The sequence below is a fragment of the Lycorma delicatula genome, chromosome 13 (assembly GCF_047948215.1).
Source record: "Lycorma delicatula isolate Av1 chromosome 13, ASM4794821v1, whole genome shotgun sequence".
Classification (NCBI taxonomy): domain Eukaryota; kingdom Metazoa; phylum Arthropoda; class Insecta; order Hemiptera; family Fulgoridae; genus Lycorma; species Lycorma delicatula.
Window position 1 is genome coordinate 6104144 of NC_134467.1, and position 26352 is coordinate 6130495.

At 28.1% G+C, this 26352-nt stretch overlaps 2 protein-coding genes across 4 annotated transcripts in view; one reads left to right on the top strand and one right to left on the bottom strand.

The window, feature by feature from the left end:
* Positions 1–22578, bottom strand: part of LOC142333949 (uncharacterized) — a 147140-nt gene extending 124562 nt beyond the window's left edge. The window contains exons 1-2 of one of the 3 annotated variants that reach the window (XM_075381584.1): positions 21994–22578; positions 15237–16250 (exon numbers count right to left, since the gene is read on the bottom strand). Coding sequence is in view for 1 of the 3 variants with exons in the window: in XM_075381583.1 (XP_075237698.1) it covers positions 21994–22032 (39 nt within the window). In the remaining 2 variants the exon portion in view is untranslated. The remainder of the gene's footprint in view (positions 1–15236; positions 16251–21993) is intronic. The other 2 variants (XM_075381585.1, XM_075381583.1) reach the window with 2 other exon arrangements.
* The window catches only part of LOC142333946 (leucine-rich repeat flightless-interacting protein 2-like), a 164237-nt gene that overhangs the window by 20943 nt on the left and 116942 nt on the right, over positions 1–26352 (top strand). The window contains exon 2 of the mRNA XM_075381580.1: positions 861–1147. Within this exon, the coding sequence (XP_075237695.1) occupies positions 1061–1147 (87 nt within the window). The 5' untranslated portion in view covers positions 861–1060. The remainder of the gene's footprint in view (positions 1–860; positions 1148–26352) is intronic.

A 26352-nucleotide genomic window follows, 5' to 3' on the forward strand; every position in this document is an offset into this window, starting at 1 on the left:
TTCCATTAAAAGTACATTTTGAAGAAGTCTGAAGATTGACCGGATTGCTACAGCAAATAATAAACTCTGACATATAAAAATCACTGTGATGCCAAGGGACTCATCATGCAGGAAAGTTCGCCGAGAGGAAGTAATCCTCTGTTTTGATTGCGTTTAGGACATACCAAGGCTACTCACAGACACCTGATGTCAACGGAGAGCACACCATTGTGCGTCTGATGCGACTGCAGTTTGACTGTGCACCATATCCTTGTGGACTGCATATGCTATGCGGCCTTACATCGTAACTCTAAATTGCTGAGGGACATATGGCACGTCCTCAAAAATGACAACAACGTACTAAACCGGGAATTATTACTTGTAAAAAGAATTAATATGCTTAATAAGATTTAACCCTCCAAAATGTTTGTATTATTTTGTTATTTGCATTATTTTCATGTATTATCCTAATTGTTTTGTTTCTTTTACTATTTGAATTTTATTCCTATTATCTTAGTTTTAACCCTATTTTGCTAATATTTTTATATCGGAGAAGTTTTGTTATTATTTTAACTTGGGTGATTGTAACACGAAAGCATTTTTTGCCCCCAAAAAAAGAGAAAATAAGTTGAATGAATGCTTAGTTTTATTTCTGAAATTTAATGAGTTATAAAAAAAAAGTTACGGATTAATTAAAAATAAAAATTTGAAGAAGATAGCCTGATTTTGGTATATGTATCTTTCTTTGTGTGTGTGTGTGTGTGTGTGTGTGTGTGTGTGTGTGTTTTTTTCTTTATATATTTTATTCAGATCTTATCATGAAAAAGAATATTATTTATCTAATCAATAAATTAATAAGTGCATTTGTTGTTTTGTTACAGGATGTAGTGGTCATCATTTGTTAAACACAGTAGCATTTTAATACATGTATGTATCGTTCACATACTGTACATGTGTAATAGTTAATACATACATGTATATGTTGAAGTACCTGTGTAATATTGTTAAATATATTCATTAATTATTGAAGTATACTTTATATATACGTATCGGTTTATTTAATATTATACTGTAAATAAAAATGATGGAAAATCAAGTCGCCGGTAGAAGAAGAACTACTACAAAACACTCGGCTGAGGATCAAGCGCTTGATCAGATTGCCAAAGAGGTATGTAATAAAAAAATATTTTTTTCTTTATTATACTTTATTTTTTTTTTTTTTTGTTGCTGGTTTAAAAATCTTTGTTCATTAAACTGCTATTACTGCAGAGTCATTTATAAGAAAACTTGTCTAAAAAGATAGTGAATCTAAATGGTATGGTGATTTTATTACAGTATGATTTAGTTATTTCTTTCTGATTAGTTAGCGATTTCTGATCGGTATATGTCAAGTAATTTGAAATTAAATAAAGTCTATAAGTTTGTCTTTTACCAGTAAAAAGCAGCATTTCATTATTATTTAAGTTATATAGTTAAACAATTGATGTTTACTTGATAAAATTATTATATAAAATAAAAAAATCTTGCTCGCCTCATATTTAAAATTTTCTAATTTTAAAACAATTTGCTTTCCAATTAAGATTTCTTCTGTAAGTTTTGTACAGTTAGTTAATTATAATCTATTCCTTACTCGATTGGAATATCCTGTTACAGTGTTGACAGTCGTGTTCATCTTTAATCTTATGAAATCCCTGTATAACCAAATTATATTTTTGACCTATCTTGTGTTGTTTGTTTATATTCTATTTTATCAATTCAATGCGGTTGTAAATCTTTTATCGTTTGATTCAGCTGAGATTTAGTTTTTTTTTTTTTTTTTATCTGCTACGTGTAAAATTTGCTTGTAATTGATCTTATATCTACGCTTTATTCTACGAAGCAGTTTGAAAAATTGAATAATGTTGTTCTGTGTAGTGCTTGTTTGTATCGCTTGTATCTAAATAAATCGGCATCAACATTAAAATTTTAGAAAATGGCACATTAAAAAAACCAGAACTGAACAGATTTCATTTGAAAAATATTAAAATTACAGATGGATTAAATTTGATAAAAATGATATATTAAATCTATAGATCTAAACAGTTCAAATGCATTATTTGATTACAGTATTGTGCAAATTAATCTGAACACAGACTTTATTTAATAAAAAGTAAATTTATTTAGAAAAAAGAAATCATATACAAAAAAAATTGTATAATTTGCGAATATCTAGTAGTTAATATGCTCTCTTTTTTTATCACATACTTGATTTAGCATTTATTCAGCAAGTACACTACACGTTTTTTTGATTTCTTCATCATTAAACCATACCAATATTATTGCTTTAAAGAGGTTAATTTTTGTAATACAATTCATTGTTGAGAGCCGTTTTTTGACTTGCCCAAAGATTTTCAATTGGGTTTTTTTTAGTTTGGGGAATCGCCTGCTCACAGGAGCACTTTAATGTTATGTTCTTGGAAGAATCATTCTGCTTTTTTGGCAGTATGACATGGTGCTAAATCGTGTTGGAACACTTCGCCGCCTTGTGGGGATTTGTGTCGCCATCCTTTTCTTCAGAATTTTGATATACCCATTACTTTTCAACATACCATCTATGGAAGAAATTAACAAGGGTGTTCAAATGTGAAACAACCTCCAAAATAGTTTTTTTATGGGATTGTTTAACCGATAGGTTATAGATATAAGTCGAGGATGTATTTTCATCTGATGCTTTTGTAACGTATGTAACTCTTTGCCCTTGAACATAAAAATGTGATTCGTTGGAAAACAACATTTCTCCAGTCATCTTTGGTCCAGTTAGCATGTGCTTTGCCCCACAAGAGCTTTTTTTGTCAGTTGCTGTTGTTGAAATATGCTTTTTAACTGACTTGATGAGCTTTCCCTCCAGCTGGAAGAACTTGGCGTCTAACAGTTGTCACATGTAAATTTGTTCAATCAGCTGCTAATTCTCAATTTTATTCGAAAGCGGAAAATTTTGGATTAAGTTTATTTTTTCTCACTAATAACCCGTTCTGTGTTGGAGTAGTTTCTCTTTTACAGCCACATTTGCCTTTCGTTTGAGGTGAAAAGGAACCAATTTCTTTAAATTGTTTTAAAATAGCATTCACTGTCCCTCTTTCAACACCACACTCAGATGCTATTAGTCGTATCCTATTGGTATACTGGAAAAGTGAAACAATTTTTGAATACTTTTTTGGAGTTATGTCCATTATTTGTATGCTCGAGACACAGAACAAAAAAAACAAAAATATAATTTTGTGATAAAAAAAACTTTCACAGAACACTATTTATTGCTAAATAACCAAAGAATAATAACCCCACTTTACACAAACAACTTAAAGATTGGGTGCGATCAATTAAAATAACCACAAGATAAACAAAAAATTCCTGGTGTTTGGATTAATTTGCACGCTACTGTATTTTAAAATGGTTTTCTAATCGTTTTTAAAGATAGATGTCACTAACAGCATGTGTTGTTAGTTTTTCTGTCAAGAATATTCAAAAGATTTTACAGATGAAAAATTTATTGTAATTTGTATAGAAAAGTAGTAATTTAATATTAGATAATTTAAAGATTTTTTTTTTATCAAGTTAAATGTTTTTCAAAAGCAAGGATAGATAAAGATCTATCCTGATAAAATTAAGAAAACCTAATTTTACTAGAAATTGTTTTCTTAAGATAAGATACATCAATGGTTCTATATTTATCTTCTTTTTTTTTTTGGTAATATTTTAAATGAAAACTATACAGAATTGAATGAGGAAGGAAGTTTATTGTTCAGAATGTTTGAATGAAAAGAGCTAGGACTACACTCTGTGAGAGGAAGTAGAATTCTGCGAGTAATAATATTTGCATTGTTTCTTTAGTGGATAGTTTATATAAATAGTATAAATGTAAGAGTTAACTAAAAGTTAATATACAAAAAACTGCTTACCAACAGTCAACTTTGAAGCGTTCAAGTGCTTTCAGAATTAAATTCCATCTTTAGGAACAATCATATTCATCCTATTTGTAATAGTACTTAAAACATCACAAGTAAATTATAAAATATCGTCATATTTATTTAAAATATAACAGTTGATCATCATATTTTATAATATTATTTTAACGTAAACGTCCTGTCAATTTGGTGGTCTCAATTGTTGTGTTAAAATAAATGCGGATAACATACGACAACCAACTGTTATGTTTTAAGTAAATATCGTGATTTTTTATAATTTACATGTGAAGTTTTAATTACTATTACAAATAGGACAAATGTGAGAGAGAATTTAACACAGAAAGCACTTCAAAGCTTTGAATTCGATTGTTGGTAAGCGATTTTTTTGTATATTAACTTTAATTATATATTTATACCAACAGGTCATGCTTAACAAAATCAGTTAACTAATTGCTTATACTTATATGTATTCATAGGGGATAATTTTCGGTTACAAGTTCTCGATAAATTTTTCACGCGTAAAGTAAGAAAATATTTGGTCACTGGAAACATGTAAACATGGAGAAGAAAAGTTCAGATACCCACGGGTTAATACAGTAGTTAATAATTTTTATATTATACGGTAAAGCCAACCGATGAACCAGCTGTTTGGCGAAATGAATTTGATGTTACTAATTCACATTGCGGGGTAGAAAGTACAATGTTCTGCTACAAACTCTTTTTTATGTTTAATATCTTCAAAAAATCGTTCAGTCATTTATGATTTAGTTATTTATTATGAAGTACTTAATAAATTTTATTGGATAGTTAAAAAGTCTGGTAAGATAAGTCACTGTAAGTCCATTAAATCATAAATTTATTGTTATTTTCTGAAAGACCATGTATTAATTGTTCATACAACTTTTTAATTAATTAATTTTTTTTAAAGTAAATATTTGTATTACCGTATAAAATTATTTAAAATGTTTTAAAATTATTCCATCGTGTATAACATTTACTGTTATTGTAAAATTATAGTAACCGGTTACCCACAGTAATGTAACAACACTGTAAATCGTAAAGCAGAGAATACCGTTTTGGTTTACTTGTTCCTTTGTAATATGTACTCTTGCACAAATTTAACCGGTTGTACCGGCCGAGTTGTGTTTTTTAGCTACACATCAGTAAGAGTTCTAGTTTGGAGTGTAGGTAATCCTAAACCTGATATTTGATCTAGCTAGACTTAAGCAGTTACTGGAGTAAAATAATCGCTATCGCTGAAAACAATGATGCAGCCAGTTCCTGCATTGAAGATTAGTGTTTTATTTTTGGGCTAAATATTGCCTGCATTTCGGTGAGCTGGGCATACTTATGAGAGATCAGCATATCTGACTTAGTAAAAATGAAACTATTTAAACTCATCACTTTCCCTAACATGTTACGATTATTATTTTTTAGGACAGCTTGTTATTTTTGGGAGTTACTTGTGTTAAATCACCTATATAATTATTATTATAGTTATGGTACTTAACATATATATATATATATATATATATATATATATATATATATACTCTTAGATTTCGTTTGTTACCTTTTCACTATTATTTTGATAAATATATGTTTTTGTTTATTTATTTTATTTTCTTTCTGTTTATATTTTTGGGCAGTAGATTTCTATATCTATCTTAATCAATCTTTTCTTCTGTTTATAAAGAACCTTTACATCATTTTATTTTTGTTTCTGATTGACTGTATAATGCAGTCATATCTATTCTTGCTTCATGTATATCTATTCTTTTACAACTTTATTTCATGTTAATGTTTTATATAATTCATGTATACTGTAGCAAGAAGCTAAATGCTCTACAGTCAGAAGTAGAAAGAGGAGTAAAGGAGTGTATGTTGTACACGTAAAAACATCAGTTATTGATATAAACTATTTAAGTAACTAACACTATAAATTAAAACAATGAAAACACAAGCAAAGTGGCTTTTGTTGATATGCCAAAAACAATAGAAGCACGAAACTCTTTAACAGGCTTCAGAATTTTTCCTTTTGTCAGCAAAACTTTTATGATCTTTTTTTTTAATTGTTATTTTTTTATTCATCAGTTATTTGCATGATTTAATGCTATTCCTTATAATTTAATAACTACATTATACGACCTCAACTTTCTGTTATTTTTTCCTCATTGAAGTTTCTACCCTCTACATATATTTCTATTACCAAATTAACCAAAATCGAGGGCTTGTATTTTGAAATTAATTTTCACTCTTTGCTTTTTATTTCTTTCTTTTTTCTATTTTCTGTTTTTTAAAACTAAAGGTTTGAAAAATGGGAGTGTAAAATAGAAAAGTGAAGAGTGAAAAGAACAAAGTAAGTAAGAAATTGTTATTTTGTATATGAAATAACTTCACTTCATGTAAAAAGTGAAGATTGAACTTTGTTTTTTAAAAGAATTTTCTGACTTTTCAGAGCGTGTACTTTTCAAAATTAAACTTTTTCCAAGAAAAAAATTAAATGGATTTAAAAAAAACAAGAAATCGTAGTTATGAATGTGCCAGTTCTTGAGATCATTTCAAATGAAAGGAATGTTTTTGCAAAATTTGAACAGGATAACCTCCATTTGTAAAATAACTGCTAAGAGATGAAAATTAAATTTTTAAGCTGAGATAAGCACTTTCAGCAGAACTTAAAGAAAAATATTATGTAGCAGGTTTATTTGCAAATAAAAAATAGACTTTGCCAAATAATGAACGGAGTTTTTTTAATACTAAATTTGTAAAGTTTTTTTTTAACTTTTCACTTTTTCAAAATTAGTATAAAAAAAAGTGGCACATAAATAAATTATCTAAAGTGGAAACTGAACGTTAGAGTGTTCTTTATTTAAAACAGTAAAATATGTAAATTATGTTAAAAAAAGACAGAATATTTTACAAATTACAGATTACTTTACAAATTTTGCAGAATAAAAAGGAAGTGAAAATTTGAAATGTAGTTTCAAAAATCAAGCCCCTGTAGGTTAAATATATGGCTAATCTAATTTATCTCTTTACAAGAGTACCCGTAATATATCTCCATTTATATTTGTTTTAATATCTTATTTTGAATATTATGTACTCGCCTAATTTTCAAATTCTCTCTCCTTCCACCTTTTTGGTGGATTATGGAAATTAGTTGGGTAGAGAAGTTTTTTTAGTAAATACATGGAACTAAAGTTTTCGGCCTGTATTTTGTGTATTTAATGAATTGCATCCACTGCTTCATAGGAATTCTTTTATATATATATATATATATATATATACACATACATAATATATATATGTATAAAATGATGTATTTAATCAGATTTTATTAACTTTTCAATGCAGCAGAAATTTTTATAAAACTATTTAATGAAGATACCAGATTTAAGCAGTAAATGATAAAAAATAGCTAGCAAAGGATTGCAAACACAGTGCTGTCCCGTATATTCAGTAAAATTTAAAAATGTAAATTATACATTAAAACTAAGTTGTAAAGTAAGATTTATTTAATTTTAAATTAAAATTAGTAAATAATATTAATATTACTTTGTGGATCTTCATGACAGAGTGGTAGCGCCTCGGCCTTTCATCCGCAGGTCCTGGGTTTGAATCGCGGTCAGGCATGGCATTTTTCATCTGCTATAAAATTCATTTGGGCTAAATGACCGAAGCAGTCATTGCTCGTAATCAGAAAAAAAATATTCAGCTTATACAAATGCAAAAATCAAACGGTATTCGGTGCTATGAAAATAATAATTTTTTAAACAAAGTAAATGGAAATAAAATAGTTTATTAGCATTACATTTCAAAAAATATGTTTTTCACTTTTTGAAAATTTGGGGGCTTTTTTAATGATTAAAATATTCACCAAAATTGATTTTAAATAAATGAAAATCATAATTTAAATAAACAATTTTGATATTTTTAAAAATTTGGTAGCCCCCCAACAAGGAAGCAGTTAAAAACGAAATAGATTTTGAGCATTAAAAATTAAAATTGTGAAAACAATTTTTTTTTTCATTTTGGGGCCTTCCTGACTCAAGGAGAAGTATTTGGATAAAATTAATATTTAAGAAAATTATCCCTAAGTGGTGATAATAAATTTAAAAAAAGAACTTTTTAAAATTGTTTAATACCTACAAAGATACAACTGTAATTTAAATAAGTAAAGTTGAAATTTTTCTAGGGTGGAAGTCTGGTTAATTTTTCTCCAAGAAATATTAAAGAGAAAGGGCTATCAAAAAAGTAAGATTTTTACATTTTAGATGAGATTAGTAGCTTTTCAGATGGATTTAATCTAAAAAAAATATTTTATGTTACCTCAGACCACTGGAGTGGGATGGACAGAAAAGTTTATAGCAGTTTGAAAATCTTATCAATATAGAAAATATATATGCAAAAAATTCCCATTAACTCCTTTACTGAAGTAAGACATAGCTAAAAAATAAAATTAGTCTTTTTTTGGTGAGGGAGTGAGTATTAAATAAACAGTTTTGGTAACTTGTAATCTTGATAAAAAATTTTAACTTTGTTAGAAATCTTTTTTTTTTAAAACACCCATAAAGATTTGAAATTTTATTTCTGCCAAAACACCTGTACTCTTTTTTCCAGTTTTTTCAAAAATTTAATAGACCCCCCTCCCCTGAAGGCAGTACCTATCTACCAAGTTTGAAGAAAATCGGTATATGGAGTCCAGAGAAGAGAAATAAGACCAAGAACAGACCAACATATGCACAAACTGCCTGACAAATCTTTTTGGCTTGGAAGCAGTGGAATAAAACATTTTTTTGTAGATTACTTTTTATTTAAATCTATTTTTTTATTTATTTATTTTCTTAAATTGTTTTTTTTTTTTAATGTCTTCTTAAGGCACAAAACCCAAAAAAATACCATTTTTTTTTTTGACTGATCTTTTTACGTTCCTTTTAATAGCTATTGCAGCATGTATCACTGTAGCCAGGAAAATAAAAAATGTAAGTCTTTTATTATTATGTTTAATAAAACTAATTGTTCTAAGATTTTATTTGATTTATAAAATGTATGCCTGATCTATTGAAAAATATAATGAATTGTGGAGATATTAAACGGAGGGCAAATAGATTGTTTAATGAGAGTAATTGAACTTAGATTTCTGAGCTGATATCTTGGACTATGGTTCGTTAAGGACTTGTGAATTAATATTTATTTGCATTTATTTTGTGATGTATCTTCAAAACACGCTATGCAAAAGTAGTTATAGATAGATCCTGTAACTATATGCATTTCTTAATAATGTTTTACAAATTACTACAGCTACTGGATTTTTCTTTTTATAAATCCATTAATTCTCTGACAGTTATGTTGATTTAGGTGCACATATTTATAAATACACTAGATGTAAAATTAGAGTATAATAATCCAGTCAGTTTATTTGCAGCTACTTGAAAATAATTTGTAATATTTGCTCATTCCTTAGTATTTAAATTTTATTATAAAGCCCATTTTCATTTCAAATCTGTTTTAAATTTTAAGCTTCCTTTCACGGCGAGTATAATTCAGAATCATTATTAAGTAGCTGCCTTGTTAACAGAAAAAAAGTTTTTCACAAATTTTTTTGTAAAATTAGGTATACGTTCCACTATTTATATTAAGTTGTTATCATCCTTAATATTAATAATACGATTCAGTATTTTTAATTCTTCCAAATCTTTTTACTTCAGTTCTTTATTCTAACATTCTAAAAATTGTTATGTGTAAGAAGATTCAACATCTGAGAATTATTCAGCATCTATTTTGTGCACAAGAAATACATTTTGTTTTAAGTTAGCGTAATTTTAATAGCAGGCAAGATGCCTAAAAATAATGTATTTGATCATAATTTTAACGTGATATCCAGTTTGATAAATATAAAAAAAACAGCGTGAAACAAGATCAATAAATCAATGAAATAAAAAAAAAATTATTAACATTGAAATCATAAAATAAATATTTCTATAATAATTTAAAATAGAATACAATACAATTGATATATATTTTTAGTTGCTTATGCAGTATTGAAATCCTGTTTGCAATAGAATATTTCGCTGTTCCTGTTAGTCCTACTAAAAATTTGACGTTGTAGGAAAATGGTTAATATAGATATATAAGAGAACGGTTAGTATCTGTTTTAATGGAAAATGGTTTTTTTTTTTGCAATAATAATATTGGAAGCATTACGGCGAGGGAGGGAGGGAGGTAAGAAGCAGAATATTTTCAAGGAAAGGAACTGTTGAAAAGATGAAAGAATTATTGACAGAATGTTCTAATTAAGACTAAGAGTTCTAATTAAACCGAGGAAGTGGTTTGTCAAATTACTCTTTGTGCGGAAAGTGGTATTTTATGTTTCGAATCAGATTTGGTCAAAAAGGAGAAAGAGATCTTGTCATTGGATTGTTTGAAGTGAACTGACAAAATGAGAAATTAGTAAGAATTGAGAATAATAGGAGAAGGGCAGAATTTGATGAAAGCGATAAAGACGAGGAAAACATGTTAATTAGGATATAGCCTACGTAGAATTTTCTTTCTATGAAGGATCGTAGAGGAAAAATAAAAGAAGTGGAAGAAGGATTGGCATATTTGCTAGACATCAAGAAGGGAAGAAAATGAAAGAAAACTCTGTACCAAGAAAAATGGAGGATGCTTAGTATAAACCTGTTGAAAGACAGATTCGCTGAAGAAGAAGATAGTATTATTCAAGAAACAATCGATATTTAATGCTCCAATATTTTGTTTTAAGAGGGATTTACTTGCAGTAAAAGTTGTACCACATATCAGGTTGTTTACTTTTCTAAAAGTAGAATTTGTTTTATCTTTGTGTAATGTACAAGTTAATTTTTAATTCTTGTGACTATCGCAATTACTTATTAATGAGTAATTACTCATAATGAATATAGACACAAAACAACACTTACTGTTTCTACTAGACTACAATTAGAATAACGTAGTAAATTGCATAGCTCTTTAATGTTATGTTTCAGCCACCTTTATTTTACTTCCGCATACAAGTCGAGCACTTCATAATGTGAACATAATTACCCAGCATTAGTGGGTGTCAATTTTCATCTCAAACAATTATTATACCATAACAGTGACTGTATCTTAGTTGTATGTGGAGATGTGTTGTAATGTTACGCTATTAGAACGTACCATAATGTAAACTTAACTTTACAGAATTAAAATTTATTCTAGAAACAAAGAAAAATTTTCCTAATAGTATTGATGTGTATCATTCCACTTAACATTATTCTGGAGATCTGTAGTTTCTTGTCACTTAAAATAAAAATAATTTCAGAAGGATTAGCTTCTTTATTTCTCTACCACCACACAAATTCATGTAGATAAAGAGTTCAATAACTCGTGGGATGTACCCCATTATTTTTAATCTGCATTTTACATTTCTTCTTAATATTTTATGTATGCGTGCCCGATTCTAGATCTTCAAAATTGAGAGAATGGTTAACAGTAAATTGATTGAAGTGCTCCGAACAAAGTCAGTTACAACTGTTCCACTCTCCCACACAATTGTTGTCCCTAGCCTAATAAAGCAGAACAAGAGGTATGGGTATTGTCTCTTGTGATTAACAAACGCTGTTTAGTGTTCCTCAATATTCCCCTGAATATCCAATACCGGTCTACTTGCCTACTTCTTTTGTATTTTTCTCTCACGATGAAACCTTACTTCATCTATTTGTATAACTTGATCAACCCTCTGATCGCTTTCAGGTATAGCAGTAGAATATTAGCAGATTTGTCTGCAGTTTAGTCTACAATAGTGTTTTTATTCATTTTCAGTTCTTTTTTGCAACATTTTCAGTTGTCAGATGCCCGCCCAGTATTGAATTAATTGAACAACTTTCACAAGAGGTAATTTAGAATTAACAAGCCGCTTACCGCTGTGTGCTTGTTTAAAACTATAGCTTGATATTTTATTTAAACTTACCGCTCATCCCGGCAAACATAAAATCATTTTGTGAATTGTTCGGATGTGGGATGTTGAATAATACGATAATATATTATTTCTGAAAGAAACCAAAACATGAATTCTGTTCGCTAGACTAATCAAATTCATTTTATGTAAAATAACAAATGATGTAATATATAACACTAATGATTTCAGCATTTAAGGTTAATAATTTATCAATCGATGCTTATTTTTCCTAATGAAATATATTGTTAGAATGAAAAATATATTTATAATTAAATAAAAATAGTAGTTATGAAATTTAATATCAAAAGTAAAATAAATAAAAAATATTAATGTTTTTAGTCCTAAAATTAGAGGTGTCCTGTAAGTTTCCATACATAGGAAAAATAAACATTTTTTTACGAATGCTATGGTGTATCAGGTAAAGATACAAAACATGAATCATGTCAAGGAACATATCACCAACGCCATTAGAAGTATATTATAGTATGCTATTGAAAAATGCTGGAGTATGTATGGAAATTTACGGGGTTACTTGTTCTTCAGCAGTGGTGAACATGCATCGAAACATGTTTTCAAAACAATACTAGTTTTTAGAGCATATTATATAAATAAAAATGGTTTTCATAAAAAAATTATTTTTCTATATATGGCAACTCTGTAAACAATTTTTAAAAGTTTAAAAGTAAACAAAAAAGTTATTTAGGCATATTCCCTATCTCGCTTCATTTTCCCCTCTTGTCTGTCATTTTCTGTTTATTTTCTGCTATTTTTTTTGGAATTCCCCCATAAAATAAAAAAAAACACTTAATTTTTTAATCTATTGGCCAAAAATTGATGAATTTTTAGTATCCAATAAGAATTAGGTAGGAATATTCTTGTTTAAAAATAAAAAATTCAGAATTTTATTTTGAAACATGCGTATTACCATTGAATTCTTATTGGATATTAAAAATTCATAAAATTGTGGTCCATTGATTAAAATTAAGTGTTTTTTTTGGGGGGGGGGGGAAATCTGAAAAGATCCTTTTTTTTAAATAATAAAAATTGTTTCTTAAGAATGGATTGAGGTATTTTAATGAAATATGGTGAACATTTTCCCAATAATATCATCTTCAAAATATAAATAAGTTTTATAATTATCCCTTTGAAAATTGTAAATTGGCACCCATTAACATTTTTTAATCACCATATTAGTAGTGTTGAAATATGTTTGATTTGATAAAATATTAAGCATTTTATTATGAACAATGTAACAGTTGTGTGTCTAAAAAAAATGTTTGTAAAACATCTTGAGGTATAGTTGAAATTGTTAAACTGGATTACAAAAATTATTCACTTTGACAATATTGTGCATGTTTTATTATTACTAATAATAGAAATTGTTATTAATTATTTTTAATTCAGTTAATGAAGAAAGTGAAAACCGGTTCCAAATTATCAAACATATCATTTTTGTAATCCAGTTTAGCAATATCAGTCATATTTTAGCAGTTAATCAACCAGTTGCTATTTTATTCAAAATATAAGGTTTAACATTTTGTGTAATAAAATGTAATTCAATAAAAGTAACATTTACAGAGCTATTAATGATAACAGAATTTAAATGTCTACCATTTTTGAATTTTTAAATGTAATATTTTAAAAATTATTTACTTTGTAGAAGTTCAATTTATATATACTTGTGCGCGCGCATGTGTGTGTGTGTGTGTGTGTTTTTAAATTCTATTAATAGAAACCAGATACCTTAAAATTAAGGTAAGATGTGTTTTATCTCAATTTTCTGTATTGGGTGGTTTATATTAATGGAAATAAAATACAGTATGTTGGGAAAGTTGCTGTGCACTGGAATTATAGAACTAATGATGAAAATAATATATAGTTACAGTTTTTAATTATTTCTTTGCATTCTTATTTCGTTATTTTATAGAAACTGATATTATAATAACCAGAATAGTTTATAAAAGGTATTGATAAATGACCTTCTCCAACATGAATACAATACTGCACACATTTTAACAATTTGTTTTCAAACACTTTAAACAGCTGATGTTCTGGAATGAATGCCGTTATTCCGGTTTTTAGTTCGTCAATCATGTGTGGTCTGTTGCGATACACTGCTTGTTTCACTGCCCTCCCACATAAAGTAATCTGGGGCTATTGTGCAGACCGGGCTCAGATCGGGCTATTGTGCAGACCACAAACCCCTCAAAGACATTTAGTAAAAAGCCATTAACTTGCTAGCTGTGTGCGCTGTGGCGCTATCGATTGTGATTGAGTTCCACTTCAGTTAACTATGAAGTTAAGAGAAGTACTGAAGTTACTAAGTATTGAAGTGTGTTGAAACAGCACAATAACGATCACTATTGATTGTATTTTCAAAAAAAATTGGACCCACAATTCATGTTCTACTCATACTGACCCAGACTGCAATTTTCGCTTTGTGTAAAGATTATTCATGTAATTATTGGAGGTTAATTGTTGACCACAGTCGTGTATTTTGTAAGTTAATATACCCACCCAGATGAAACTACACTTGATCTGTAAAATAAACATAATATCGAGGATACCTACAAAAAGTTTGGTCAATAAAATGTTTAAATCATTGAATAATTTAAATTTAGTCTTTTGGCATAATCTGTGGGTTTGAGCTCTTGAATACACATTACTTTGTAGGGAAACATTTCGGTTCTTTTCTTACAGCTTTATGTGTGGTAGCAAGTCCAATATCTTGTTTTTGCGCTACCTTTTGCATTGACTTAAATGGACTCTCGGCTATAGCATCTGAAATATCAAGCAGCTTTGCAGCTTTTGATCGTTTAATTTAGGTAGTCTTCCACTTTGATCAGTGTCTTCACCAGAATCTGTTACCCAACATTTTTCAGTAAGAGTTCAAACTGCATTGCGGAGAGGATCAGGAGTATTTGGAAACTTTTAAGAAAACTTGCGCTTCACTAAATCAGTATACTAGTCACCTTCATTAAAGACGTGTTCAATGAGAAAAAATACATTCCTCTACTGAAAGAACCATTACATTTTTCACAACTATTGATTCCAATAAATGAAACAAAACTAAGCATATTCAATCACAACTCAATAACTCGCATCTTGTTTATTACTGAGCAGCACTCAAGTATCAACTGAACTGAAAGAACAGAATGCACTATATAATTCTAAAGCATACCGCACAGTGACTTTCCAAACACTCTGTATAATTTAACAGGTCAAAGAAATATGATTGTTAAAAAGGGTAATTTAAGTAAAATACATGTTAAGATATTGACCACTGTGCTAAAATTAATTAAATTTAATATTAAATGAAATTTAAACCACCAAAACACAGTAAATAGACAAGTCAAACTTACCATATTAATTCCAAGAATCTATTTTCACAGGATATCACATCTTCGGTTGGTGTTCAGTTCTATATTTATTTGAATTAAAATTAGTTGTTTTTAAAAATTGTTACTGTTTTTATAAATTTTTAATTTGGTTAAGGACAAACGCCAATTCCTACTGTCCAGTACTGGAATGATGTAATATTTAAAATGTATTTTCTTTTGTTCTAATATCATTTTTGCCAACTGTTATAATTTATTATTTTTTAAATTAAATTATATATATATTATATATTATATATTAAATTTCATTTAAGTATGTCAATCTGTTCTTAAGATATAAGTTTTTATTAAAAAAAATACAAAATTGTGTACAGCGGAAAAATGAAGCAAGGTAGAGCATTTCTCTAGATAAAGGTTTTTTTTGTTTATTTTTATGTCCTGAATCAGTTCCTTAAATTTGAGTAATACTTCCTGCGACAGTTTGTGTGTGTGTGTGCGCGTGTTAATTAAATTTTGAAAATTTAATTAATTGATGAACTTATTATTGACAATTGTACTAATTAAGTTCAATATTAACAATTTAATCACCAAAGCAGAATAATAATAAAACCTAAAGTAAGAAATCGGTATTGATTTTTTTAGGTTTTATTTGTTACTGTGTTTTGGTGGTTAAGTTGTTACAATAAATATATAATCCTTTTTTATTTAGTTTTGTTATTTTTATTAATTATATAGTGTTCATATTGCTTTTGTGAATTCTGTTATTTTTTATTTTTAATGGATTTTGTGATTTTGAAATGTATTACTTAATTTTATGTGTAGGATATATTTAAATAATAATAATGTGTTCATTATGTATACTGGATACTGGGTTTGGGCTGTACTGTCTGATTTGTTTGGCTCCTTTCTTGTCTACTGTAGTTATATTTTTGTCCTATGCTATGTGTGTTTCTTTGTGCCCTTGTCTCCCAGCTATTAAATCACTTTGTGTGTCTACTGCTGTTGTATTATATAAGATTCTTGATTTACTTTGTATTTCTATAAAAAAAAAGAAAAAAAAAGTTTGATGAGCGAGATCCCTTTCTTTTTATTAAATTTAGACATGTTCTAGTGTAATGGAGATACAGCATGTTTTTCTTGTGCCTGTGTTGAATAAGTGCATTTTTTCATCTTTATACATAAACACATGCAAACATGTATATATTTCTAAAATCAATCGTTTCAAGACCCATATCCCACTATATTAATATGTATTACATATATAAACCAACTTTATCCACCTAAGTACAGAAATTACTTAGTCACCTTATTGACTTTTTAATTTCCGGTTCTTAGGTGGATCAAGTTGGATTATCTATAATATATATATATATATATATATATATATTCTATGCATGCTTGTTATATAATGAATAATGAAGCTAAAGTAAAATTCTTGTTTTAAATGAAATCTCTTCATCCAGAAATATTAGTTTGTTGATTTTAACTGTACTAGTCAATGTTTCGGTTGGACATATTTGTACCCACAGACTTGTATGATTCTTGTGTTGAATTTAATAAAATATTTATCAAACAACTCATCTCAATTGTGCGAATAATAGTTGTTAGTGATGATTTTTTAAAAAAGAGATTGTTGCAGTAGACTGCAGTTACTTTTAGATGAAAAACACTTATTTCACATTGTGTTTGATTTGACTACATATTATTACTTATCCATCTATATTGTTATAAAAACTTAATTTAAAAAAAAATTATAAAAATAAATTTTGTCTAAAAAATAGATTTAAGTTCTATTTTTTCAAAGATTATTTCATAAATTGGAATTTATATTTCAATTTTTATATAAATAATTTATATTAAAATAGTGGAATGTACTTCTTTTTTTTTTTAATTCATGACATTATTTTCTCGACTACACCTTTATTGCTGTTGTTGCGGCAGTGTAGGTGTAAAGAATATGTATAATGATGGCCAAACTTTTGGGTATTGGTCAGGATATTTGCAGATGTCGACATTTAAAGACCACCTTAGACCATAAAAAATAAAAGAAAAGTTATAGAAATTTCTAAAAGATGCCAGTACATACCTGTGTTGGTCTGTATTTTGATAGAAATATTTTGGCACAAATATTTGGCTACATACGTATATATCCCAGATTTGGCCTGACTTTTGATTCATCGGACCAAGGGCATCACGGTACCCATATTTTATTTTGCTGTTGCAGTTGTAGCCAGTACATCGGTTGTACTTATAGCTTTAAGGGAAAGTCCAGTGAGCGCTAAAAGTTTTGGGTGGGACAAATATTTTATATGTGGGTCATTGATACAGTTGCATTTTTTGAATGTAATCAGACAAGAGAGTGGGGTATTACATCCATTTTAAAATTTCAAATTTTTATGAGGCTTAATAGGAATTCAAATTTGGTACAGTGGTAGTACTATATTAGTTGTTTGCAGTCCTGAAATTTTAAGTCGATCGGGCATAAAGATGAGAATATAAATAGGTTCTTAGAATTTATGTTGTGTATTTCCAAAACGAATTACTAAGAACTTATGAAACTGAGATGTTGTTCGTCAATGTAAGTTCTGACTTATGTTAAATTTTGGTCCCGATTCAACAGGGGATGTGTATGATTGAACCTAAAATAATTATGTTTTAGATTTTACTTATTATTTTAAAAACAACTTGACCATTAAGCATTAAATTAGGCAGTATTTGTTTGAATGAGATCTTAATCGTGTTAAGTTTATGTTCCCTTCAGGTAAGTCGGCACTCAATTTCATATTTTATTAGGTTTTTTGTAATCTGAATAAACTAATTTTATATTAATATAAAATTTAATTAAAAAAATCTTTCCTTATAAGAAATTTTACAACAAATTAATAATTTTTACATGAGATAAACATTGCTACATTTGGTGCCCTCTACCACCTAATGAAATATTACCAGGATTTCTAGAAATAATTTTTAGAATCCAATTTCATAAATCATATACTAAATTTATTATCTAAAATCGATGTTTGTATTTCATAATTGATTTGACTGATTTTAAGTGAAAATAATGATCAGTAATATTTAAAAACCCAATGATTTATTTCAAATAAAAGTCTGTTGCTGCCTTTTTTTAAATTTTATGTACATTTTTTATGGTAAAAATGCTAATTATCAACAATTTTAGCATTCAGTAAACACATCTAATGTTGATCAACTTACTCTGCATCCTAGTAGAGGGCTACACATTTACTTGGTAGAATTACATTTTCGCTATTTTATTTTATTGTTAAACCTTTGGTTTTCCTGATCGAACTTATATTGGTTTGTTATTCGTTACTTAAACAACATAAATAAAATCATCATACTATTGTCCTTAGTTCTTTTTTTTAACGGCCTTCACACATTTTGATAAGCTCTCTCTTTATCATTTATTATAATACTTCTGGAAGGCTAAACAGAAAAAAGAGAGGTACAACATATTGCATTATTAACGATAACTATGTAACCGTTAACCCATCTTCAGCAGATATTAAAAAGCGTTTTATTTGTTTTCCTACATGTTCCCCTGAAAATCGATTAGTTTGGCAATACACAAACCTTATTGTACTTATGTTTTGAAAAAAAAACACGATTCATTGATTTCCACATGCATACTGGACCAACCAGTTACTTTTGGATTATTGGTTAACATGAATTACATTTTTGGATTATTATGAATTCCAGCCGACCACAACGTCTCGTTTATGTTGAGATCATCTTCACAGAATTTCTTGGGGATGTACTCTTCATACCGTAAATAAATAAACAAAATTATCATTCTTTAATATAATTTTGAAACTGTTAGAAATGTATCTGCTCAAAGTGATCTGTCATACAGCGGTTAGATTTGTAGCATTCCCACCCATCTTGTGAAGTAGTGTAATTTCACTTTGTGGTTATCAGACAAATATACAGGTAATGCAAAATACTTTTCCATGTCAGGAATGATATAGCACCATCTTTTATGTCAATTTTGGCTATTAATGGTAGGAAATTCATCGCAACATTTACTTACGTAACACAGAAAATATACAGAAACAACCGGAACACTTAGTCAGAGAAAGAACAATTGGTGAAACACAACTTTAAAAACTAAATGTTTAATGTTATTTAAAAATAAATGTTGCATAATTTCTTGAAGATAAGATTTAGTTAATATAATTTAGCTTATTGAATAAGAAACAGGAAATAGTTAGCAAATTAAATTGCTGGAAGATAATAGAAAAAGATCCTAGATGATACTGTTAATTATTATTTCTCTCTTATTTCTTTATGAGAGAAAACCTCGGTATGTAGAGCTGGTTTGACTTTATATAATAGTTGATTATATTACATTAGGTGGATAACTATATATGACCATATGATATGGAATTTTTTTTTTTTTTAACAGATGATGACATATCTTGTTGAAAATAGTTTTTTGTCATTCTGGAATCAGGATGTTGATAAAATTGAGGTCAAATTTTCTTTGATTATAAATATTTTGTTATATTTATAACATTTTTTTGTATCAACATTTAAAGTGGAACGTATGGATTAAGAATTCGTGTCATACATCTTTTTCTATAAATCTAATTAAACAAAAATTGAAGTAGTTAAAAAAATATTTAAAAAAAAATTTTAATTAAAAAAATTGTATGTATCTTTTCATAGGTTATTTCTGTTTATATTGAATAGTTAGAAAAAAAATTTGGCATTTGATCAAAGAAGAGAAATATATTTAACAATCAATGTTCACATATTGTTTTATTAGGTATTTCAGATTGTACGCTTTTGATACGTTTAAAAACATTTTAATGTAGTAGTAGTATTAGAGAATGACAGAAATCTTATACTCAAAATTGTTTTAAATTATCTCTTTAGTGAAGAATTGCATTTTCAAAAATTGTTTATTTATTACTCAATTCATGATTTACAGATTTTAATAATACATTTAACCAATTATATATTAATTTATCTCTTTATTGTTAAATGTCAGCCTATCATTAGCTTGAGAGTCATATAAATTTGAAAAGATTAGATTTTGCTGTAAAATCTGTTTGCAATGGAATCTGATTTCAGCAACTTCTTTTTATAACAGAATATCTATCTCATGAGTTTCAGATGTAGAAATAGAATATGACCTATGCAGAAATTGTAAGAATCCTGTGCGAATAGAAAATTTTTCAATAACAAACACTATATTCAAATAGGTCTTCTGTTATATGGTAAACTGATTTCTCTTACAAATTGAATCGGTTTTACAATACCTAGAACATCTGAGAGAGTGGAATTCTGGAAATTGAAATGCGTAAAGTAAGGTAAGATATCAGTGGTTAAAGTTACGTTCAGCGTGTTATTCCATAGATAAGCAGTCCCTGAACTACAGCCCACAAAAGTGAGGTGGGGGGGGTTCCATGAAACATAAAAATTTATCAAAATAAATATGAGCCTGGTATGGCTTTGTATGCTGCAATAAGTTCAAACATATTTGAAAATGAGGTACCTAAAAGTGTTGATGCATCTGTGCGTAAGTGAAGTATAGAGGTGTCCATTCTATTAAGTATCCATTCTTGATGTCACACAGTTTAGGATAAAATGTCATCAAATGTTTTTTATAATTGTTGAATATTATGTATTAACAATACTTTAACCAGGTGGATTGAAATGAACTTATCTTTACAGGGAAAGAACATTGTAATTTTTAGTATAAGAGATTAACGTAAAGCATTTAATAGAAAGTTATAGTTCTGGATTTCTAACTTAAAGATAATAATATGCTTTTTCATCTCTTATGCAAGTTTTTGACTGAAATAAACTCTAAACAAAATGACAACATTTTTAAATGTACTTTAAGTGATCTACAAATAAGACAATGTTTTCTAAATTCTAGTGAGAAAAATTTGTTGATTGGGAACCCATTTAAGTCAAGCCAGGAGGCTTAAAAAGAAAATACAAGGAACTGTCATTAAATAATTTCTAAACAAATTTAACCATCATGTCAAAACTAATATTAATGTTCATTACTTTCCTAATGGTTACATTTAATTATTTATTTTGCCTATTAATTATTTATAATTATATGTATTTATATTTATTCTAGAAAAAAATAACCAAGGTATTATGTAAAAATTTCAGGATTTCTTAAATATTCTGTTGTTGAAAAAATTAGATATAAAGGTTAAGAGTATAAGTACATTTCTTAATATGCTGTTTGCACTTTATTATAGTAGTTTGACTGTAGCAATTAATGTGCCCTCCCCACAAAAAAAATGTTGTCCCATTTTGTTCACAATATGTAGTATATTTTAAAAATCAAAAATAACAGTAATGAATGCAAAAATTAAAATTTATATATCTATTTTACTAAAAAATGTAAAAAAAAATTAACATTTTGTTCTAATAAGCGTGTTAAAATTAAACAAATTTTTTAAAAAAGTAATTGTTTTTAATTTTATGCTAGTTTAAATAATTATAAATTTAAAGAAGAATCTTTAAAAAAATATTTAAACATTCTGAAGGTATTTTTTATTTAATTTAATTATTTATAAGTTAATTTTCTTGACTCTTTAATAGAAGAGTCAAAACATGGAAAATTAGGGGGTAATGTGCTCCTTATGTATATAACCACTTTATGCAAAAATATGAAGTATAATTACTAAATAGGATTCGTCTAAATATATTTATAGCAGCTATCCAAGACTTTGGATTATTTTGTGATTCATATTCTTTTTTATCTATAAAATAATGAAGATAAAATGATACTTACTGGTCTTCTATTGTTACAATCGTCCTGTTTTTTTTTCATTTTGATTTTCTTCACTGCCGTTGATTATTATCGTTGTGAATGTGTTATATTTAAATTTCTACTTATGCTATCATTGTGTATGTGATGTGTTGAATTAATACAAACACTGTCGCTCTTCCTTAATTTGTCGTTTGTTTACTTGCATGCATGCACATTGTGTGCGTTTGTGTGCTTGTGTCTACAGTATAAAAAATGAACAGCTGTAGAATCTATGGAGTGTCAACTGAACTAAACTTATTTCAACTAAACTCATAACAGATGTGTATGTATTTGTGTGTGTTTGCGAGCTCACACATGTACTTGTGATGAAGAAGTGGTATTTATAATGTGAGTCACACGGTGCTGTATGTATATTATTTCTTTCCAAACTTCCTCAACTGCTGCTGGTACTGTTGGAATAAACACATTTAGATGTTTGTGTGTGTTGTAAAATAAAGAAAGCTTACTTAAAATTAGAATTAAAATAAGAGAATAAAGACATTCCTCATCACCTAATACCTTCCTAATTCTCCCTCTCCCTATCCGTGCTGACACCCCTTCCAACCTCCTGTTCAATAACAGCCCACATACCAACAAAATAAATAAATAGAAATAATATTCTCCGTCTAATTTCTCACCCCCACTACTTAAAATTAAATTTTCTCCTGTTGATCATTTTCCACATCTACTGTTATTACGTTGTTATTGCTATATTATTATTATTTCATAGGTTGGCTGTGATGTACTTTAGGTTAATAATAATTTTATTATATAATATTTTGAACTATTTCTTTCTATATTTTACGTATAATATAATTATCTTCCCTTAGGCTGGTCCCTTTAACCATGTCTGCCTCCATCTTTCTCAGTCTTAGCCAAATTATTGACTTCCTTATAGTTCACATTTCCTTTTACATTGTCTAAATTATGTTTTACTCGTTTTTGAACTCTTTCTGTATCTTTAAGTAATTTATCCTTCTAGCTCTGTTTTAATAACTCTTCTTTGGTAATATTTCTGTGGCAGTTAGCGTTTCTGTTGTAAATAGTTCTTATTAACGACATTCTACTTTTATTGACTCTTCTTATAAATTCTTCATTTTCATATATTATTTTCCAATCTTTTCACGATCACATTCCTAACGCTTTAACTTTTTTCTTTTCTCTCTTAATTTTCATGTTCCACATCCATTCAGAAGTATGTTCCAGACACAACTCTTCACTTCATAAACTTATTACTCAATAACTGTTTTTATTAAATGCTCTTTTAGCCATTGTTGTTCTTGTTGTTATTTAACGTTTACTTTTGTAATATTCTGTCAATGTGGTTCCTAAAATAGCGATGTGCCTGGCTACTCATTTGTTAGAGCATTGTTGGCTAAACTAGCGATTGAAAAGTAGCGGTGATTTTATGCTGCTATATTAGAAAAATAGCTCCCAATACAGATATATTTAAATGTTCCCTGTCATATACGACTAGTGCAGCAATCGTTGTTGAAAAAAAATAGGAATGAGTATTTTTAGAACAGGAATTTATTTTGTAAATGTGATTAATGCCGATGCTGTGACTAGAGTACTTTTTTATTGTATTCCTTAACATAAGTGCGAGTAGTAGTAGTGCCTGGCACATGATCGATGTTGATTTGTAAGATGTCAATAAACATGCGCTGTGAATTGGAAATGAGAATATTTTACAGAGCAGAAGCTGATTATACAGCTCATTGTTTCTCGGTTTCATAACTGTATGTTATGTTACAGGAATTGATAGAACTATAATATTCATGTAAAGAAGTGAGAGTACAATGTACTGTTCTAATTCATATCTGCTCTTTTGTCAGAGCTGTGACAAAACAGCAACATTGTTCTTTTTGGGTTCAGTCCATGGTTATTGCATCTTTCTTATTCTTATTATTTTTTATTTCTTAACATTCATTTTCATTCCACGTCTTTTTCATATAATTTTTTTCCAATTTTTAAATCAGTTTTTGAACCTGTACTTCATCTCGTTAAAGTTTAATCATCTACAAATCTTGAGCGAGATATGTATTCCTTCCTCTATTACTGATCTCTTCATCTTATAGAACACTTTTTATCCTATCTTCAAATGTATATATTTAATGAGGTTATGATAATAGGCAGACCTTTGCCTTATTTCTTGATCAAGCTGCTCGGCTTATCATATTTTATTTTCACAACCGTTTTCTGATTCAGGTACAATCCTTTAATTAATTCTCTATTTTTCTAATCTACACATACGCTTATTTATATTAATATTTCCATTAATTTATCCCGTTTGACTTGGTTGAATTTATTTTCTGTATCTAAAAATATGCACTAAATTCTTTCTGTGTACCTCTTTCTGTTGTTTGTCTCTTGCCAAAAATTCTTGTTAGCCTGATTACATATCTTATACCTGTTCCCTTCCAGAATCCATATTATTTTTCAGTACCTGTTTGTTTCATTAATTTTTTTTAGTCTTCAGTTCATAATTTATAAAAGAATTTTTGTCGAATGCGATCTTAAATAATTTTCCAAAATGTTGACGCTATTTGTATATGATATTTTTTATTTTTTTTCTGCACGTATGTAAGCGATTCCTTCAAATTTGTTTACACTTTGTACGTACATTAAATTTAATTCAACCTTTATTTTTTAAGAATAATGTTTCCAAAGTTTTGATTTGATTAAATTTATTGAGAGGCTTAGGTGTAATCAGTAGGCATCTCAGCTGCTAGTTCGGCTTTTTGTTCATCCTCTAGTCAGGTAACAAGGCAGCCCTTCGTACTTCACAGGCACAGGAATTCATTTGCTTAGTTCCAGTATAGCGCTGCTGGTCGATCCAAATTCTTGCATGTCGCTGGAAGTGGCACCAGGGAGACGGTTAACCTGTTTCCCCAGACGCATGTGTGAAGCAAAAATAATGGAATGAAATAAGAGGCGAAAAAAAGAATCGCAGAATATAATTTGGGATGTTCAATTCACAGAGCAACTATTCATGATCAAAGTAGTTTAATGATCCAGATGATAATGTTGTCTCTATCATCAGTTACTTTCTTAAATAATATTGAATTTAAAAAATTACTTTGAAGTCATTTAAAAAAATGTGGTATAGTAATACACGTAACTTTGTTAAAATCTATTTTGTAATTGAATTATATATTTATTAGTATCGTGTTTTAAACAATAGAGCCGCTATATTTTTTAGCTGATTTAAACAAAATATTCTCCTGGAAGTTTTCTAATGAATTCAGTAAATTGTACTTTTAGATTTGTATTGTAATATTTATACAGTCACTATTATATTCTAAAACTAAAGCTAAAGTATGGTAATCATGCCAAAAATTATTTCTTCACCTCTTTGATTTCTTGGAAAAAATGAAACTAAGAAATGTACAAAAAAAACAAGATGTAAATTTTGTTTTTGTGTTTTTCTAGGGGGGGGGGTAATAATTTGGATGAAAAATTAAAAAAAGTTTTTTTGGTGAATTTAGTGTAGGGAATAATCTGAAGTCAGAATCTCATTGGAGTAATGAAATAAACGAGGTCAGGGGTTTATATCTCGGGTCATTTGGTAGGGAAATTTAACCGTTGCTGATGTTATGTTTTCTTAATTGCTGTATTTCATTAATATTATCATTTATTTTTAGAATTTTCACGCAAAAATTTTTATTTTCTCGTGGTGTAAAATTTGGCTGTCTGTCTTTACGGTACATTGTATTTCTGGATTTTTCATTAATATTCATAATGGAAATGTAAATGTGAAAGGCGTGAAATTATGATAGTGTTTATTGAATGAAATTCTGTATTCTATTATATGATTAATTTATGAAATTCATTGATAAATGGTTTTGTTCCATTAATACCATAAAAACTTTCTTGTAATGAAAAACTTTTGTGATTATGAATTTAGTTTTTGCAATTTACGTACATATGTAAAATATATGATAATAGAAGGGATATAATTAGAAGGAATTAGAGAAGGATAACTAGAACTATAATTACAGAAGAAAGAGAAAACATGTTTGGAAATTTTTTAAATTTGCTGTTTAGTAAAACTTATAATCAAATGTGTAACTCAAATTTTATTTGTTAACTTAAAATGAAATAATTTCCATTTAAAATATTTTATGGGGATATTTTTGATTTTTTGTTCAAATAAGGTTTGGTACTCTTAGTAATCACAGGTAGTTTGCATTTATAATTGGTTATTTAATCTTAAATATTAAGTGACATTTAATTCGGTGTTTGTGTTCACATTCTTGTTTTTTTAATGTAAATTATTGCAGACGATTTTAGTTTAATTATAACTACCTGTACCGTGCATGTTTGTGTGTTAGTATATGT